Source organism: Cherax quadricarinatus, chromosome 68 (assembly GCF_038502225.1).
Source record: "Cherax quadricarinatus isolate ZL_2023a chromosome 68, ASM3850222v1, whole genome shotgun sequence".
Taxonomy (NCBI): Eukaryota; Metazoa; Arthropoda; class Malacostraca; order Decapoda; family Parastacidae; genus Cherax; species Cherax quadricarinatus.
Genome location: NC_091359.1, coordinates 14,952,319 through 14,971,269, shown reverse-complemented (window position 1 = coordinate 14,971,269; position 18,951 = coordinate 14,952,319). Strand labels below are relative to the sequence as shown.

Below are 18,951 nucleotides of genomic sequence, written 5' to 3'. Positions count from 1 at the left end.
TAAACTTCAGTCCTCCGTCCGAGCCAGCCAGACCCCGCAGTCTCCCCGTCATCACGGCCCAGAGCGAGCTGTGGGCGGGGAGTTAGCGAGAGGAGGGTGGTGGGGGCGGCAGCAGGGGTTCAACAGCATTGCTTGGAGGATGCTGCAGAAGGCGACCTGCATCGTCAAGTAGCAGGTTGATGGAGGAGGGGGGGGGGAGTGGAGAGGGCATGCGCCGTGCGGCACCTGGTAGGACATGGCCAGGCACCACTTACCCTCATCCCCTGCATGCGGGACATGGCCCTCAAGGGTCGTAGGGCGCGCAGCGTTCTCATCGTTTTGAACGCCTGAATTTTGCTTGCTCCAGCCAGGGTTGCCACAAGGTTAATCAAGGACACCTGGAAATCAGAGCCCACAAGAGTTACACATAGAAAATAGAGAGACAGGAAGGTGGGGTTTGACGCTCACTACAGAAGATATATAAAACACCGGGAAGCACTCCAGCGGTCAACACCGTACACTACAGGGAAAGATATTAGTTAGACAGTCCCACCACAACCCGAGTCTTGCTGGCCAAACTCTCCACAACCTAAGTTTGTGTAGGAGGAGAGAAAAGGAGGAATGTGAAAGATAACTGTAATTGGAGAGGAACTGTGAAAGGGCGCAGACGTTATGGTGATGCTGGTAAGGGAGAATTGTTATATTTACGAGGAAGCGCTAAATCCACAAGAGGTCATTCAGTACCTGAGGAATGGGAGTTAATCGGTTTGAACCAAGGAAAGGGGAAGGCAGATTTAATTCCTTGCTTCAAGAGCCCCCTCACCATTCACCTTCGGGGCTGGTGAGGCGGTGAAGCCACTAGGAAAATGTTACGAGGGACAGTTAAAATTATCAAGAAAAAAAAATAAACATATGGCATTGTTGTATCATAATCTTTGCAGACTGACCATCTCTCTGATAAAGACATTATTAACATCTAAAGGTCAGAGATGTGTAAGTTTGAGATTCTTGAAAGAATATAGGGAGGCTAACGAAGGACCATTGCTGAAGAATAAGACTGGGGAGAAGGATGAAGGATTTATAAAATACTGGGAAAAAATGATTATGAAAGGATTAGGTAGGTGAGAAGAATGAATAATGGAAATGTAAGAAAAGACTGGATACGAGAAAGCGGGAAGGAGGGGAAAGGGGCCAACAGACAGAAGGGTTGTGGCGGCGGCGGCGAACACACTCAACGAACACTGATGGTGGACACCAAGGCGGCTTTGCCCATGCGGCCGGTCATCACCAAGACCCACTGTGACGGTGAGGTGGGTGATGTCGACGAGCATGGGCAGGAGGGGTGGGTCTACCCACGTTCAGCACCACTACCAGGGGGTCCAGTTCACCGCCCCCCACACATACACACACTCACTACTTACTCTCATGCCCTCCCAGCGCGACACTGCGCGCAGGGGCCGCAGCGCGCGCAACGTTCTCATCGATCTGAACGCTGGAATGTCGTCAGCTCCGGCCCAAATAGCAGCCAAGTTTATCAGTGACACCTACAAGACCAAGTGTGTTACAGGGAGTGACGATGCCCACTCTCACACGCCCACATATGCCAACACTCCTACACACTGTCTATATATATGCAGATAATGCATTCTAACTCCTATACACTCAATACAACCACAACCTGGCTCCTACACACTCAATACAATCACATCCTGGCTCCTACACACTATACAACCACATCCTAGCTCCTATACACTCAATACGACCACATCCTAGCTCCTATAGACTCGATACAACCACATCCTAGCTCCTATAGACTCAATACAACCACATCCTAGCTCCTATACACTCAATACAACCACATCCTAGCTCCTATAGACTCAATACAACCACATCCTAGCTCCTATACACTCAATACAACCACATCCTGGATGCTACACACTCAACACAATCATATTCTGCCGGGCTCTTGCACCCTCACCAAAGCCACTTGATTTTCACATATTCACTATAACCACATCCCGCTCCCCATACACAACCACATTCCTGGCCACCACACACAACCACATGCTGGCTACTACACACTCATTATAACCACTAATCACTGTAACTCAAATCAGAGAGTTCACAAGTAACCCACACTTCGTAAAGGAACCTTCAGAGGTATCGGCTCATCCTCAGCCATTACTCAATCGAAGAACTGAGCCACAACGGACGACTTCGTAATTTTGACCCACATGGGTTTAGCGCTTAGCCTGAATTATTTATTCCTCTCCGAACTGTGGCTAACTTGAAGATGGTTCCAGAAACTTTAATCACGATAAAACTGACAAATGCGATATGATTAGATTCTTAAAGTAACGTCAGGATACATTAACCTGACTAGTTAAAAGTAGGATGAAAAGCTAAAAAACCCACCAATATTGAAAGATACATCAACAGGTGAAATATTATGAATTTAGGTCCCATTCAGAGCCCCCCCCCCCCGCCTCTGAAGATTGAGACACTTATACAACATATGGGAGTCTTTATTAATAAAGATTCCCATTTATTACATAAGTTTCTCAATCTTCAACTTGTCGGTTTTCATAAACCATTAATCACCCTCTTCCCTCTGTTGTAATATGCACATCCCTTTTACCTATTTTAATAACTCCAAGTAACTTTTTCCAACTTTCATACACATTATCCTTCAAAACACAAACTGCTGCCGGGTTGAGCAGGTGAATAAAATATAACATGTGTCGTTTACACTCGTAGAGAAATGAATAAAATTTTGCCTTAAAAAAGATAAGCGTATTTACAATGAATTGGAAGGATGGTGATAGTATTTACTTTCATGGTTAAAAATAAGTAAGTTATTGAAGAGAAGTTCCATCTGGTGCCTGACACCAAGTCTATGGACGCTCTGAAACTGTTAAATTAATGAATAAGGCCAGAGAGAGAGAGAGAGAGAGAGAAAGAGAGAGAGAGAGAATGGGATTATCTCGTAGGAACAAGAGGCAACTGCGTTATTAATTATAGACGTATTTATGCTAGAACTATAGGAAATACGTGAATACACACAAACCTACAAAGAAATACACTCACCATGACAATGAGAAAGTCGAGCCAGCACCAGGCGTTAGTAAAGTACTTGGCGAAGCCCAGAGCCACCCACTTGATCAACATCTCAATAAAGAAGATAACGGTGAAGATCCTATCCATGTAGTAGAGCACGTCCTGGAGGATGGGGCGTCCCTTGAGGTAGACGTCCTCCAGGGCCAAGGCCATTGATGACAGCAAGATCATGGTGATGACCGCCGTCTCGAAGTACTTGTTCTCGATCAGTTGGTAGGTTTTCAAGCGGAGGTGTCCCCACCCTTGCCAGAACGGAGACTCGGGGTCACCCTGTACAGTCACCAACAACAAGTATTATTATTATTGCTACTGATTTTCATTACTTAATATAATATTTATTAATACTATTATATTTTATTATTATTAATAATAATAATTATTATTATTATTACTGTATTCTTAGATTACATTTTGCCACCAAAGTGGCTAGTTTACTGTGCACCCCACATCCAGCCTGTGGACGGTAGCGCAAGAGCAAATGGATACACAAAAGGCCTAGTAACTAGGCCTTTTGTGTATCCATATGTTCTTGCTTTTGTGTATCCATATCCATAGGTTAACAGGAGTATATCTACATTTATATTTACAGTTAAGACTTACCTGTTACAAGCAAATTTAGGAGATTCGCTTAAAATGTCTGGTATCTTATTTTCACAAATATTATAACATATCACAGGTTATTAAACTGTCTATCTCTGTATTCCTCAATAAATGGACAATTATGCACATAGTGTTCAAGATAGTGACCATAGCACTGGCCACATACTTCGCATATAGTTTGATCATCGTGCGTGTGTCTTATAAACTGCCAGAAGTGCTTGTAATCAAGCCTAAGTCTGGCTACTACAACATCAGTCAATCTGTTCGCACTGTAAATTGCTCTATAAAAGTACTTATCTAGGTTAATGTTATCATGAGTGACAGATCTACTCAGGCTTCTAAATGCATTCCTATAATATTCAGTTTCATTATTTACTTCTTTCTTAACATTATTCTTAATGCTAAACACAGATACACTAAAGTTATATTTTTCATTTTCCTTCATGGTCCTTTTCTGGCTAATTTATAAACTTTATCATGAAGGAGTAATCCAATGTGTAATGGGATCCATAACAATTGTACATTAATTCCCTTTTCTAGGATTTCTTTTTTTTGGAGTATCTATGGCTGGCTTCTTCAATTAATATATTGTTGGTCATTATGTGAGTCAAGATTCTGCAGTGATGACACAGAATCAGTAATAATCACAGAGTCAAGTTCGGTGTCATAAGGATGGCAAACAATTCAGTTTGCAGTGTAGACGCCCAGTTGCTAATTCTTATTCCTGATTCAACATGGTTCCTATCGTTATTGTCTAGGAAGGTGGTAACGAGCACATGCAGCCCTGCCAGTAGACTCCTGCTTAGATCCATCAGTGTAGTATATAACTTGTGATAAATTATTACTAACAGTTAAGCGGTAAATTACTTCTCGAGCAGTTGTCTTCACAAGTGATTTAAGGAAGAGATATCAGTGATGATCTTCTTGGGAGGAACTTGCAGGTATGTGATATTAAATGAACACATCTTCCATGGAGGGGTGAAATGTTCTTGTTGTCTATAGTGATACAGTTCATGCTTTCACAACCCATTTAGATCTAAGTGTATTTACTTCTAGACATTTAGTAAGATTCATAGTGACAGTGTCTGGTTCATTTCTTAACATTCTAATACTGAATACAGTGTTAATATCAATAATCCTATCACTGATACTATGAATACCAAGCTCCTTCCTGACTCACAAACTTGTAATAGCAAGTTTGCAGATTTAGGGTAGTCGAGAATAATTCTGAGGGCTTTATTTTGCATTAGTTTCAAGGGCCAGAGAGATTTTTCCTTTGTTAATATTAATTAATATTAGCACCATAGTTGGGGCCCCAGCCAACAACATATCTATTATTATTATTATAATTATTATAATAATCAAAAAGAAGCAACATATCTAAGAGAATTTAGAATATCTTTGCATTTCTTATTTAGTTGTGGTATGATGGATATACTGAAGGGTACGTAAGGTACAAGACAACTGTAAGACTGAACGTAAGCTTCAAGATATCTCTAAGACTGAACGTAAGCTTCAAGATATCTCTAAGACTGAACGTAAGCTACAAGATATCTCTAAGACTGAACGTAAGCTTCAAGATATCTCTAAGACTGAACGTAAGCTTCAAGATATCTCTAAGACTGAACGTAAGCTACAAGATATCTCTAAGACTGAACGTAAGCTTCAAGATATCTCTAAGACTGAACGTAAGCTACAAGATATCTCTAAGACTGAACGTAAGCTTCAAGATATCTCTAAGACTGAACGTAAGCTACAAGATATCTCTAAGACTGAACGTAAGCTTCAAGATATCTCTAAGACTGAACGTAAGCTTCAAGATATCTCTAAGACTGAACGTAAGCTTCAAGATATCTCTAAGACTGAACGTAAGCTACAAGATATCTCTAAGACTGAACGTAAGCTTCAAGATATCTCTAAGACTGAACGTAAGCTTCAAGATATCTCTAAGACTGAACGTAAGCTTCAAGATATCTCTAAGACTGAACGTAAGCTTCAAGATATCTCTAAGACTGAACGTAAGCTTCAAGATATGCGTAAGATTCAACGTAGATGATTTTTCTATCCGGCAAACAGATGTGTGGTGGATGTCATTTGACTGTCAATATCTTTGAGACGAAGACATAACCAGGCCTAGTCGATCATAAATTACTTAAACCTATTCTTTGCATAGGTCTAAACTCCTAGTTTAACCCCCCACCCGTTCCGTGTCTTTTTCCTTAGTCAAACATCGCCTGGATAAACTGGACGTAATTAGGTCTGATCCGAGGAAGAGGAGGGTTAACTCCAATTCCCCTGATCAAGAGCCCTTCATCAGTATCTTCACCAGCTAATTCCTAAAGATGCTCCAGATAAGGGGAGGTGCCTTGATGCCGGTGGGTGGGCTCTTGATCCAAGAAACTGGATCTAATCCTTCCCTTCCTCGGATCTAACCTGATTGCCTCGCACTGCCCAGTCGCTGTACAGCCCTTACGGGTTTAGTACTTCTTCAGGACCTTGGTAAAACTATCCTGGGTGAAATGTCGTTCTGACAACACTTGGCGAAACTAATCAGGACGAAACATATTTTTGATCAAAACAATTTAGGGCGACATGTCGCATAGTAAAAGTGATAAATGAGACACTCGTGTAACATACGTGTATATTTATTCTAAAAACATTTTACCCAATCAGTGGCCTCTTCAGTCCAATGCAGAGAAAGGTGACAGCTGAGAAGCTGTTTGAGGTAATCAGTCCCTGAGGGACCGATTACTTCAAACTCCTCCTCCTCACCTTTCACTGTATTAGACTGAAGAAGCCACTGGCTGGCGAAAAGTTCCCGCAACAAAGATTCCCAAATGTTACCCAAGTGTCTCCAACTTCACATCCAAGAGTTGTACATGAATGTGTTGTACTGATTAATTATTATTATAATCAAAAAGAAGCGCTAAACCACAAGGGCTATACAGCTGTACTGATTAAGAATAATTCGGGGGGAGAGATACTGACCGCACACCACGGGCACTTGACGTAACACGCTTCCTTGAAGCAGTCTGAAGGGTAATCTAGAATGACATCGCTGCCTGTGTCCATCACGGGGCCACCAGGCTCTTGATCCTCATCTTCGATGACCTCCTCGTCTCCGCTGGAACCCTGGAAATCTGCAAGAAAAGAAGCTACCTTGACTTCGGGCTGGAGAGTAAGGGAGGGTCTGGGCGTGGTGAGACTACGTATTAAGAACCGAAGATTGAGAGATATACTATAAAATGGCGATACGATGGAAAACAGACAGAAGTGAAGGGTAATGAGATCCTTTACGAGACCCTTCAGTGACTTGATAAAGACCACTGCGCAGAGCGAAACGTTGTCAATAAAGGACCTCATTACACTGCATCTGTGTGTGTGTTTGGAATACCTGAGGATGGAGGCAGGAAGGGTGAAAGGTGACCTTAAGATTGTATATAGAAGAGACGCACGTGGCATGACAGGCCTTCACTGGGGCAACATGTCTAAAGAGCGAAACGTTGTCCTGAATAAAGGATTGTTTTGCTACGTGTGTCTTTGTTTTCATTTGTGTGGGCAGTACGCTCTTGAAATCAAGCAGAAGGCGTTTGGTGGTGTGGCTTTGGTGGCAGTCTGCCCAGATGTTGCACTCACATGAACTATATCACATAAGGAAGCTGTAAGAAAAACATCTGACGTGCAACAACAGCAACAGCAGCAGCAGCAGCAGCAGCAGCAGCAGCAGCAGCAGCAGCAGCAGCAGTAGCAGCAGTAGCAGCAACAGCAGATTCAACTCAGTAGGTGGACCGAGAATTAACGACACAAAGAGGTTCTTATACAAAGGGTTCTTAACCTAAGGAAATAAAGCACCTCTCGGTACTCTGGCACAGTATGGCCCCTACAAGTTTAACGCTTCCCCATGAATACAATAACGAAATTCATGATTGGTGAAAATCAGGAATTTGAAAGGCTCTCCAAACCAATATTTTTCAACCCAAGTGACAAACTTTTCCTACATCTGGAATTATTATACTAGTGACCCATAAAAAAATGATTCTCGATTGGATGCGCAGCTTCACTATAGGGTAGTGACTAGTTGAGGAGTCCTGCATCGCGTGATCTACAGAGTGCTCTGCAACTAAGGCTTATATAACAAAAGCACTGCTCTTTAAGGCAAAATAGTCCTAAAATAGGCAAGGAGGGTCTAAATTAGGCAAAGTAAGTCTAAAGTAGAGAAAGTAGGTCTAAGCTGTAAAGCAACCTCAAGCGACAATTGTCTGACAGCCGCATATATATATATATATATTTATATATATATATATATATATATATAAATATATATATATATATATATATAAATATATATATATATATATATATATATATATATATATATATATATATATATATATATATATATATATATATATATATATATATATATATATATATATATATATATATATATATATATATATATATATATATATATATATATATATATATATATATATATATATATATATATATATATACATATATATTACATGACCTCGACTGATTTAACCCTGAATTGAATTACTAAGACCTGACCTCGACTACTGTGACCTGGAGAAAATGATTCTTGAGGGTCATTGTTCTTGGCTCTGCAACTTTATTTTTAAACGTCTGAGCAGACTGACAATGTGAGAGTTGTAGGGGACTGAGTGAGAGTTGTAGGGGACTGAGTGAGAGTTGTAGGGGACTGAGTGAGAGTTGTAGGGGACTGAGTGAGAGTTGTAGGGGACTAAGTGAGAGTAGGGGACTGAGTGAGAGTTGTAGAGGACTGAGTGAGAGTTGTAGGGGACTGAGTGAGAGTTGTAGGGGACTGAGTGAGAGTTGTAGGGGACTGAGTGAGAGTTGTAGGGGACTGAGTGAGAGTTGTAGAGGACTGAGTGAGAGTTGTAGGGGACTGAGTGAGAGTTGTAGGGGACTGAGTGAGAGTTGTAGGGGACTGAGTGAGAGTTGTAGGGGACTGAGTGAGAGTTGTAGGGGATTGAGTGAGAGTTGTAGGGGACTGAGTGAGAGTTGTAGGGGACTGAGTGAGAGTTGTAGGGGATTGAGTGAGAGTTGTAGGGGATTGAGTGAGAGTTGTAGGGGATTGAGTGAGAGTTGTAGGGGACTGAGTGAGAGTTGTAGGGGACTGAGTGAGAGTTGTAGGGGACTGAGTGAGAGTTGTAGGGGACTGAGTGAGAGCTTTAGGGGACTGAGTGAGAGTTGTAGTGGGCTGAGTGAGAGTTGTAGGGGACAGAGTGAGAGTTGTAGGGGACAGAGTGAGTTGTAGGGGACTGAGTGAGAGTTGTAGGGGATTGAGTGAGAGTTGTAGGGGACTGAGTGAGAGTTATAGGGGACTGAGTGAGAGTTGTAGGGGATTGAGTGAGAGTTGTAGGGGACTGAGTGAGAGTTGTAGGGGATTGAGTGAGAGTTGTAGGGGACTGAGTGAGAGTTGTAGGGGACTGAGTGAGAGTTGTAGGGGACTGAGTGAGAGTTGTAGGGGACTGAGTGAGAGTTGTAGGGGACTGAGTGAGAGTTGTAGGGGACTGAGTGAGAGTTGTAGGGGACTGAGTGAGAGCTGTAGGGGACTGAGTGAGAGCTGTAGGGGACTGAGTGAGAGTTATAGGAAACTGAGTGAGAGTTGTAGGGGACTGAGTGAGAGTTGTAGGGGACTGAGTGAGAGTTGTAGGGGGCTGAGTGAGAGTTGTAGGGGACTGAGTGAGAGTTGTAGGGGGCTGAGAGAGAGTTGTAGGGGACTGAGTGAGAGTTGTAGGGGACTGAGTGAGAATCGTAGGGGACTGAGTGAGAGTTGTAGGGGATTGAGTGAGAGTTGTAGGGGACTGAGTGAGAGTTGTAGGAAACTGAGTGAGAGTTGTAGGGGAGTGAGTGAGAGTTGCAGGGAACTGAGTGAGAGTTGTAGGGGATTGAGTGAGAGTTGTAGGGGACTGAGTGAGAGTTGTAGGGGACTGAGTGAGAGTTGTAGGGGTCTAAGTGAGAGTTGTAGGGGATTGAGTGAGAGTTATAGGGGACTGAGTGAGAGTTGCAGGGGTCTAAGTGAGAGTTGTAGGGGATTGAGTGAGAGTTATAGGGGACTGAGTGAGAGTTGCAGGGGTCTAAGTGAGAGTTGTAGGGGATTGAGTGAGAGTTGTAGGGGACTGAGTGAGAGTTGTAGGAGATTGAGTGAGAGTTGCAGGGGTCTAAGTGAGAGTTGCAGGGGTCTAAGTGAGAGTTGAAGGGGTCTAAGTGAGAGTTGCAGGGGTCTAAGTGAGAGTTGCAGGGGTCTAAGTGAGAGTTGCAGGGGTGTAAGTGAGAGTTGCAGGGGTGTAAGTGAGAGTTGCAGGGGTGTAAGTGAGAGTTGCAGGGGTGTAAGTGAGAGTTGCAGGGGTCTTAATGAGAGTTGCAGGGGTCTAAGTGAGAGTTGCAGGGGTCTAAGTGAGAGTTGCAGGGTTCTAAGTGAGAGTTGCAGGGTTCTAAGTGAGAGTTGCAGGGGTCTAAGTGAGAGTTGCAGGGGTCTATGTGAGAGTTGCAGGGGTCTAAGTGAGAGTTGCAGGGGTCTAAGTGAGAGTTGCAGGGGTCTAAGTGAGAGTTGCAGGGGTCTAAGTGAGAGTTGCAGGGGTCTAAGTGAGAGTTGCAGGGTTCTAAGTGAGAGTTGCAGGGGTCTAAGTGAGAGTTGCAGGGGTGTAAGTGAGAGTTGCAGGGGTGTAAGTGAGAGTTGCAGGGGTGTAAGTGAGAGTTGCAGGGGTGTAAGTGAGAGTTGCAGGGGTGTAAGTGAGAGTTGCAGGGGTCTAAGTGAGAGTTGCAGGGGTCTAAGTGAGAGTTGCAGGGGTGTAAGTGAGAGATGAAGGGGACTAAGTGAGAGTAGCAAGGGTCTAAGTGAGAGTTGCAGGGGTGTAAGTGAGAGTTGTAGGGGACTAAGTGAGAGTTGCAGGGGTATAAGTGAGAGTTGCAGGGGTGTAAGTGAGAGTTGCAGGTTTGTAAGTGAGAGTTGTAGGGGTGTAAGTGAGAGTTGCAGGGGTGTAAGTGAGAGTTGCAGGGGTGTAAGTGAGAGTTGCAGGGGTCTTAATGAGAGTTGCAGGGGTCTAAGTGAGAGTTGCAGGGGTCTAAGTGAGAGTTGCAGGGGTCTAAGTGAGAGTTGCAGGGGTGTAAGTGAGAGTTGCAGGGGTGTAAGTGAGAGTTGCAGGGGTCTTAATGAGAGTTGCAGGGGTCTAAGTGAGAGTTGCAGGGGTCTAAGTGAGAGTTGAAGGGGTCTAAGTGAGAGTTGCAAGGGTCTAAGTGAGAGTTGCAGGGGTGTAAGTGAGAGTTGCAGGGGTGTAAGTGAGAGTTGCAGGGGTCTTAATGAGAGTTGCAGGGGTCTAAGTGAGAGTTGCAGGGGTCTAAGTGAGAGTTGAAGGGGTCTAAGTGAGAGTTGCAAGGGTCTAAGTGAGAGTTGCAGGGGTGTAAGTGAGAGTTGCAGGGGTCTAAGTGACAGTTGTAGGGGTCTAAGTGAGAGTTGTAGGGGTCTAAGTGAGAGTTGCAGGGGTCTAAGTGAGAGTTGTAGGGGACTGAGTGAGAGTTGCAGGGGTGTAAGTGAGAGTTGCAGGGGTGTAAGTGAGAGTTGTAGGGGACTAAGTGAGAGTTGCAGGGGTGTAAGTGAGAGTTGCAGGGGTCTAAGTGAGAGTTGCAGGGGTGTAAGTGAGAGTTGCAGGGGTCTAAGTGAGAGTTGCAGGGGTGTAAGTGAGAGTTGCAGGGGTGTAAGTGAGAGTTGCAGGGGTCTAAGTGAGAGTTGCAGGGGTCTAAGTGAGAGTTGCAGGGGTCTAAGTGAGAGTTGCAGGGGTGTAAGTGAGAGTTGTAGGGGACTAAGTGAGAGTTGCAGGGGTGTAAGTGAGAGTTGCAGGGGTGTAAGTGAGAGTTGTAGGGGACTAAGTGAGAGTTGCAGGGGTCTAAGTGAGAGTTGCAGGGGTGTAAGTGAGAGCTGTAGGGGACTAAGTGAGAGTTGCAAGGGTCTAAGTGAGAGTTGTAGGGGACTGAGTGAGAGTTGTAGGGGACTGAGTGAGAGTTGCATGGGTCTAAGTGAGAGTTGTAGGGGACTGAGTGAGAGTTGTAGGGAACTGAGTGAGAGTTGTAGGGGTGTAAGTGAGAGTTGTAGGAGTGTAAGTGATAGTTGCAGGGGTCTAAGTGAGAGTTGTAGGGGACTGAGTGAGAGCTGCAGGGGTGTAAGTGAGAGTTGTAGGGGAATGAGTGAGAGTTGCAGGGGTCTAAGTGAGAGTTGTAGGGGACTGAGTGAGAGTTGTAGGGGACTGAGTGAGAGTTGTAGGGGACTGAGTGAGAGTTGTAAGGGACTAAGTGAGAGTTGTAGGGGATTGAGTGAGAGTTGTAGGGGACTGAGTGAGAGTTGTAGGGGATTGAGTGAGAGTTGTAGGGGACTGAGTGAGAGTTGTAGGGGACTGAGTGACAGTTGTAGGGGATTGAGTGAGAGTTGTAGGGGATTGAGTGAGAGTTGTAGGGGATTGAGTGAGAGTTGTAGGGGACTGAGTGAGAGTTGTAGGGGACTGAGTGAGAGTTGTAGGGGACTGAGTGAGAGTTGTAGGGGACTGAGTGGGAGTTGTAGGGGACTGAGTGAGAGTTGTAGGGGACTGAGTGAGAGCTGTAGGGGACTGAGTGAGAGTTATAGGAAACTGAGTGAGAGTTGTAGGGGACTGAGTGAGAGTTGTAGGGGACTGAGTGAGAGTTGTAGGGGGCTGAGTGAGAGTTGTAGGGGACTGAGTGAGAGTTGAAGTGAGAGTTGAAGGGGTCTAAGTGAGAGTTGCAGGGGTCTAAGTGAGAGTTGCAGGGGTCTAAGTGAGAGTTGCAGGGGTGTAAGTGAGAGATGCAGGGGTGTAAGTGAGAGTTGCAGGGGTCTAAATGAGAGTTGCAGGGGTCTAAGTGAGAGTTGCAGGGATCTAAGTGAGAGTTGCAGGGGTCTAAGTGAGAGTTGCAGGGGTGTAAGTGAGAGTTGCAGGGGTGTAAGTGAGAGTTGCAGGGGTCTTAATGAGAGTTGCAGGGGTCTAAGTGAGAGTTGCAGGGGTCTAAGTGAGAGTTGAAGGGGTCTAAGTGAGAGTTGCAAGGGTCTAAGTGAGAGTTGCAGGGGTGTAAGTGAGAGTTGCAGGGGTGTAAGTGAGAGTTGTAGGGGACTAAGTGAGAGTTGCAGGGGTGTAAGTGAGAGTTGCAGGGGTGTAAGTGAGAGTTGCAGGGGTGTAAGTGAGAGTTGTAGGGGACTAAGTGAGAGTTGCAGGGGTCTAAGTGAGAGTTGCAGGGGTGTAAGTGAGAGCTGTAGGGGACTAAGTGAGAGTTGCAAGGGTCTAAGTGAGAGTTGCAGGGGTGTAAGTGAGAGTTGTAGGGGACTAAGTGAGAGTTGCAGGGGTATAAGTGAGAGTTGCAGGGGTCTAAGTGAGAGTTGCAGGGGTGTAAGTGAGAGTTGCAGGGGTGTAAGCGAGAGTTGCAGGGGTGTAAGTGAGAGTTGCAGGGGTGTAAGTGAGAGTTGCAGGGGTCTAAGTGAGAGTTGCAGGGGTCTAAGTGAGAGTTGCAGGGGTCTAAGTGAGAGTTGCAGGGGTCTAAGTGAGAGTTGCAGGGGTCTAAGTGAGAGTTGCAGGGGTCTAAGTGAGAGTTGCAGGGGTGTAAGTGAGAGTTGCAGGGGTCTAAGTGAGAGTTGTAGGGGACTGAGCGAGAGTTGCAGGGGTCTAAGTGAGAGTTGCAGGGGTCTAAGTGAGAGTTGCAGGGGGCTGAGTGAGAGTTGCAGGGGTCTAAGTGAGAGTTGTAGGGGACTGAGTGAGAGTTGTAGGGGACTGAGTGAGAGTTGCATGGGTCTAAGTGAGAGTTGTAGGGGACTGAGTGAGAGTTGTAGGGAACTGAGTGAGAGTTGTAGGGGTGTAAGTGAGAGTTGTAGGGGTGTAAGTGATAGTTGCAGGGGTCTAAGTGAGAGTTGTAGGGGACTGAGTGAGAGTTGCAGGTTTGTAAGTGAGAGTTGTAGGGGTGTAAGTGAGAGTTGCAGGGGTGCAAGTGAGAGTTGAAGGGGACTGAGTGAGTGTTGCAGGGGTGTAAGTGAGAGTTGAAGGGGACTGAGTGAGTGTTGCAGGGGTGTAAGTGAGAGTTGCAGGGGTCTAAGTGAGAGTTGTAGGGGACTGAGTGAGAATTGTAGGGGACTGAGTGAGAGTTGTAGGGGACTAAGTGAGAGTTGCAGGGGTGTGAGAGTTGCAGGGGTGTACGTGAGAGTTGCAGGGGTGTAAGTGAGAGTTGCAGGGGTGTACGTGAGAGTTGCAGGGGTGTAAGTGAGAGTTGCAGGGGTGTACGTGAGAGTTGCAGGGGTGTAAGTGAGAGTTGCAGGGGTGTACGTGAGAGTTGCAGGGGTGTACGTGAGAGTTGCAGGGGTGTAAGTGAGAGTTGCAGGGGTGTACGTGAGAGTTGCAGGGGTGTAAGTGAAAGTTGCAGGGGTCTTAATGAGAGTTGCAGGGGTGTAAGTGAGAGTTGCAGGGTTGTAAGTGAGAGTTGCAGGGTTGTAAGTGAGAGTTGCAGGGTTGTAAGTGAGAGTTACAGGGTTGTAAGTGAGAGTTGCAGGGGTGTAAGTGAGAGTTGCAGGGTTGTAAGTGAGAGTTGCAGGGGTGTAAGTGAGAGTTGCAGGGTTGTAAGTGAGAGTTGCAGGGTTGTAAGTGAGAGTTGCAGGGTTGTAAGTGAGAGTTGCAGGGTTGTAAGTGAGAATTGCAGGGGTGTAAGTGAGAGTTGCAGGGGTGTAAGTGAGAGTTGCAGGGTTGTAAGTGAGAGTTGCAGGGTTGTAAGTGAGAGTTGCAGGGTTGTAAGTGAGAGTTGCAGGGTTGTAAGTGAGAGTTGCAGGGGTGTAAGTGAGAGTTGCAGGGGTGTAAGTGAGAGTTGCAGGGGTGTAAGTGAGAGTTGCAGGGTTGTAAGTGAGAGTTGCAGGGTTGTAAGTGAGAGTTGCAGGGTTGTAAGTGAGAGTTGCAGGGGTGTAAGTGAGAGTTGCAGGGGTGTAAGTGAGAGTTGCAGGGGTGTAAGTGAGAGTTGCAGGGTTGTGAGAGTTGCAGGGTTGTAAGTGAGAGTTGCAGGGGTGTAAGTGAGAGTTGCAGGGTTGTAAGTGAGAGTTGCAGGGGTGTAAGTGAGAGTTGCAGGGGTGTAAGTGAGAGTTGCAGGGGTGTAAGTGAGAGTTGCAAGGTTGTAAGTGAGAGTTGCAGGGGTGTATGTGAGAGTTGCAGGGGTGTAAGTGAGAGTTGCAGGGGTGTAAGTGAGAATTGCAGGGTTGTAATTGAGAGTTGCAGGGGTGTAAGTGAGAGTTGCAGGGGTGTAAGTGAGAGTTGCAGGGGTGTAAGTGAGAGTTGCAGGGGTGTAAGTGAGAGTTGCAGGGGTGTAAGTGAGAGTTGCAGGGGTGTAAGTGAGAGTTGCAGGGGTGTAAGTGAGAGTTGCAGGGGTGTAAGTGAGAGTTGCAGGGGTGTAAGTGAGAGTTGCAGGGATGTAAGTGAGAGTTGCAGGGGTGTAAGTGAGAGTTGCAGGGGTGTAAGTGAGAGTTGCAGGGGTGTAAGTGAGAGTTGCAGGGATGTAAGTGAGAGTTGCAGGGGTGTAAGTGAGAGTTGCAGGGGTGTAAGTGAGAGTTGCAGGGGTGTAAGTGAGAGTTGCAGGGGTGTAAGTGAGAGTTGCAGGGATGTAAGTGAGAGTTGCAGGGGTGTAAGTGAGAGTTGCAGGGGTGTAAGTGAGAGTTGCAGGGGTGTAAGTGAGAGTTGCAGGGGTGTAAGTGAGAGTTGCAGGGGTGTAAGTGAGAGTTGCAGGGGTGTAAGTGAGAGTTGCAGGGATGTAAGTGAGAGTTGCAGGGATGTAAGTGAGAGTTGCAGGTGTGTAAGTGAGAGTTGCAGGGGTGTAAGTGAGAGTTGCAGGGGTGTAAGTGAGAGTTGCAGGGGTGTAAGTGAGAGTTGCAGGGGTGTAAGTGAGAGTTGCAGGGGTGTAAGTGAGAGTGTAGATAAGATGTAGTAACAGAGTACTAACGAGTACAAGAAACAAGAACAGGATAATGCACACTAACTTGTTACACATCTCTCAGCGGACATATTCTTATATTTCACTCTAATATCTATATGTCTGCGTGCAAACTGTCAGCCTGCTGACAGCTGGTCATGACTGACGTGACCTGTCAGCCTGCTGACAGCTGGTCATGACTGACTTGACCTGTGAGCCTGCTGACAGCTGGTCATGACTGACGTGACCTGTCAGCCTGCTGACAGCTGGTCATGACTGACGTAACCTGTCAGCCTGCTGACAGCTGGTCATGACTGACTTGACCTGTCAGCCTGCTGACAGCTGGTCATGACTGACGTGACCTGTCAGCCTGCTGACAGCTGGTCATGACTGACGTGACCTGTCAGCCTGCTGACAGCTGGTCATGACTGACGTGACCTGTCAGCCTGCTGACAGCTGGTCATGACTGACGTGACCTGTCAGCCTGCTGACAGCTGGTCATGACTGACGTGACCTGTCAGCCTGCTGACAGCTGGTCATGACTGACGTGACCTGTCAGCCTGCTGACAGCTGGTCATGACTGACGTGACCTGTCAGCCTGCTGACAGCTGGTCATGACTGACTTGACCTGTCAGCCTGCTGACAGCTGGTCATGAGTGACGTGACCTGTCAGCTTGCTGACAGCTGGTCATGAGTGACGTGACCTGTCAGCCTGCTGACAGCTGGTCATGAGTGACGTGACCTGTCAGCCTGCTGACAGCTGGTCATGAGTGACGTGACCTGTCAGCTGATCATCACAGTGTAACTCCTGCAATGTCAGCCTGCTGACAGCTGGTCATGACTGACGTGACCTGTCAGCCTGCTGACAGCTGGTCATGACTGACGTGACCTGTCAGCCTGCTGACAGCTGGTCATGAGTGACGTGACCTGTCAGCCTGCTGACAGCTGGTCATGACTGACGTGACCTGTCAGCCTGCTGACAGCTGGTCATGACTGACGTAACCTGTCAGCCTGCTGACAGCTGGTCATGACTGACGTAACCTGTCAGCCTGCTGACAGCTGGTCATGGCTGACGTAACCTGTCAGCCTGCTGACAGCTGGTCATGACTGACGTAACCTGTCAGCCTGCTGACAGCTGGTCATGACTGACTTGACCTGTCAGCTTGCTGACAGCTGGTCATGACTGACGTGACCTGTCAGCCTGCTGACAGCTGGTCATGAGTGACGTGACCTGTCAGCTGATCATCACAGTGTAACTCCTGCCATGTCAGCCTGCTGACAGCTGACGATTTAAAACAGACAGCCACAGCCGAAAGCAACAAAGAGCAACAGAAATTCCCTGAGAGGGTAAAGCGCTAAACCCGCAGGGGGAGTCACACAGCACCTGGAGGACGGGGAGGCAATCAGCTTTGATCCGAGGAAGGGGAGAAGAAACCTCCAATCACTTGGATCAAGAGCCGTTCAAACAAGGAAAGAAGCCAGGAAAAACAAGTACAATAATGATCACCCTGACATTATTATTGTCATTATGACCCTTAATCAACGCTGAATACATAGGACTGTGACCCTTACAACTGATGTGCCACTCTTCCCTGTGAACCATACAACTGATGTGCCACTCTTCCCTGTGAACCTTACAACTGATGTGCCACTCTTCCCTGTGAACCTTACAACTGATGTGCCACTCTTCCCTGTGAACCTTACAACTGATGTGCCACTCTTCCCTGTGAACCTTACAACTGATGTGCCACTCTTCCCTGTGAACCTTACAACTGATGTGCCACTCTTCCCTGTGAACCTTACAACTGATGTGCCACTCTTCCCTGTGAACCTTACAACTGATGTGCCACTCTTCCCTAAGGGATATTAATGTGAGGGATATACATGTGAGGGATATACATGTGAGGGATATATATGTGAGGGATATATATGTGAGGGATATACGTGTGAGGGATATTAATGTGAGGGATATACATGTGAGGGATATGCATGTGAGGGATATACATGTGATGGATATATATGTGAGGGATATACATGTGAGGGATATACATGTGAGGGATATATATGTGAGGGATATATATGTGAGGGATATATATGTGAGGGATATACATGTGAGGGATATTAATGTGAGGGATATACATGTGAGGGATATGCATGTGAGGGATATACATGTGATGGATATATATGAGGGATATACATGTAAGGGATATACATGTGAGGGATATATATGTGAGGGTTATATATGTGAGGGATATACATGTGAGGGATATACATGTGAGGGATATACATGTGAGGGATATACATGTGAGGGATATACATGTGAGGGATATACATGTGAGGGATATACATGTGAGGGATATACATGTGAGGGATATACGTGTGAGGGATATACATTTGAGGGATAATGTGAGGGATATACATGTGAGGGATATACATGTGAGGGATATACATGTGAGGGACATATATGTGAGGGATATACATGTGAGGGATATAGGTGTGAGGGATATACATGTGAGGGATATACATGTGAGGGATATACGTGTGAGGGATATACATTTGAGGGATAATGTGAGGGATATACATGTGAGGGATATACATGTGAGGGACATATATGTGAGGGATATACATGTGAGGGATATACGTGTGAGGGATATACATGTGAGGGATATATATGTGAGGGATATACATGTGAGGGATATACGTGTGAGGGATATACATGTGAGGGATATACGTGTGAGGGATATACATGTGAGGGATATACATGTGAGGGATATATATGTGAGGGATATACATGTGAGGGATATACATGTGAGGGATATACATGTGAGGGATATATATGTGAGGGATATACATGTGAGGGATATACGTGTGAGGGATATACGTGTGAGGGATATACATGTGAGGGATATACATGTGAGGGATATACATGTGAGGGATATATATGTGAGGGATATATATGTGAGGGATATATATGTGAGGGATATACATGTGAGGGTTATACATGTGAGGGATATACATGTGAGGGATATACATGTGAGAGATATATATGAGGGATATATATGAAAGGGATATACATGTGAGGGATATACATGTAAGGGATATACATGTGAGGGATATACATGTGAGGGATATACATGTGAGGGATATATATGTGAGGGATATACATGTGAGGGATATACATGTGAAGGATATACATGTGAGGGATATGCATGTGAAGGATATACATGTGAGGGATATACATGTGAGGGATATACATGTGAGGGATATACATGT

The 18,951-nt window shown here is 45.7% G+C and overlaps 1 protein-coding gene across 9 annotated transcripts in view; it reads right to left on the bottom strand.

The window, feature by feature from the left end:
• The window catches only part of para (sodium voltage-gated channel paralytic), a 431,083-nt gene that overhangs the window by 38,349 nt on the left and 373,783 nt on the right, over positions 1-18,951 (bottom strand). For 8 of the 9 annotated variants that reach the window (XM_070099700.1, XM_070099707.1, XM_070099699.1 and 5 more), the window contains 3 exons: positions 6,685-6,836; positions 3,067-3,366; positions 255-377 (listed from right to left, as the gene is read on the bottom strand). In XM_070099700.1, coding sequence (XP_069955801.1) covers positions 255-377; positions 3,067-3,366; positions 6,685-6,836 — 575 coding nt within the window. Of the gene's footprint in view, positions 1-254; positions 378-1,400; positions 1,524-3,066; positions 3,367-6,684; positions 6,837-18,951 lie in introns of all 9 variants that reach the window. The other variant, XM_070099701.1, reaches the window with a different exon arrangement.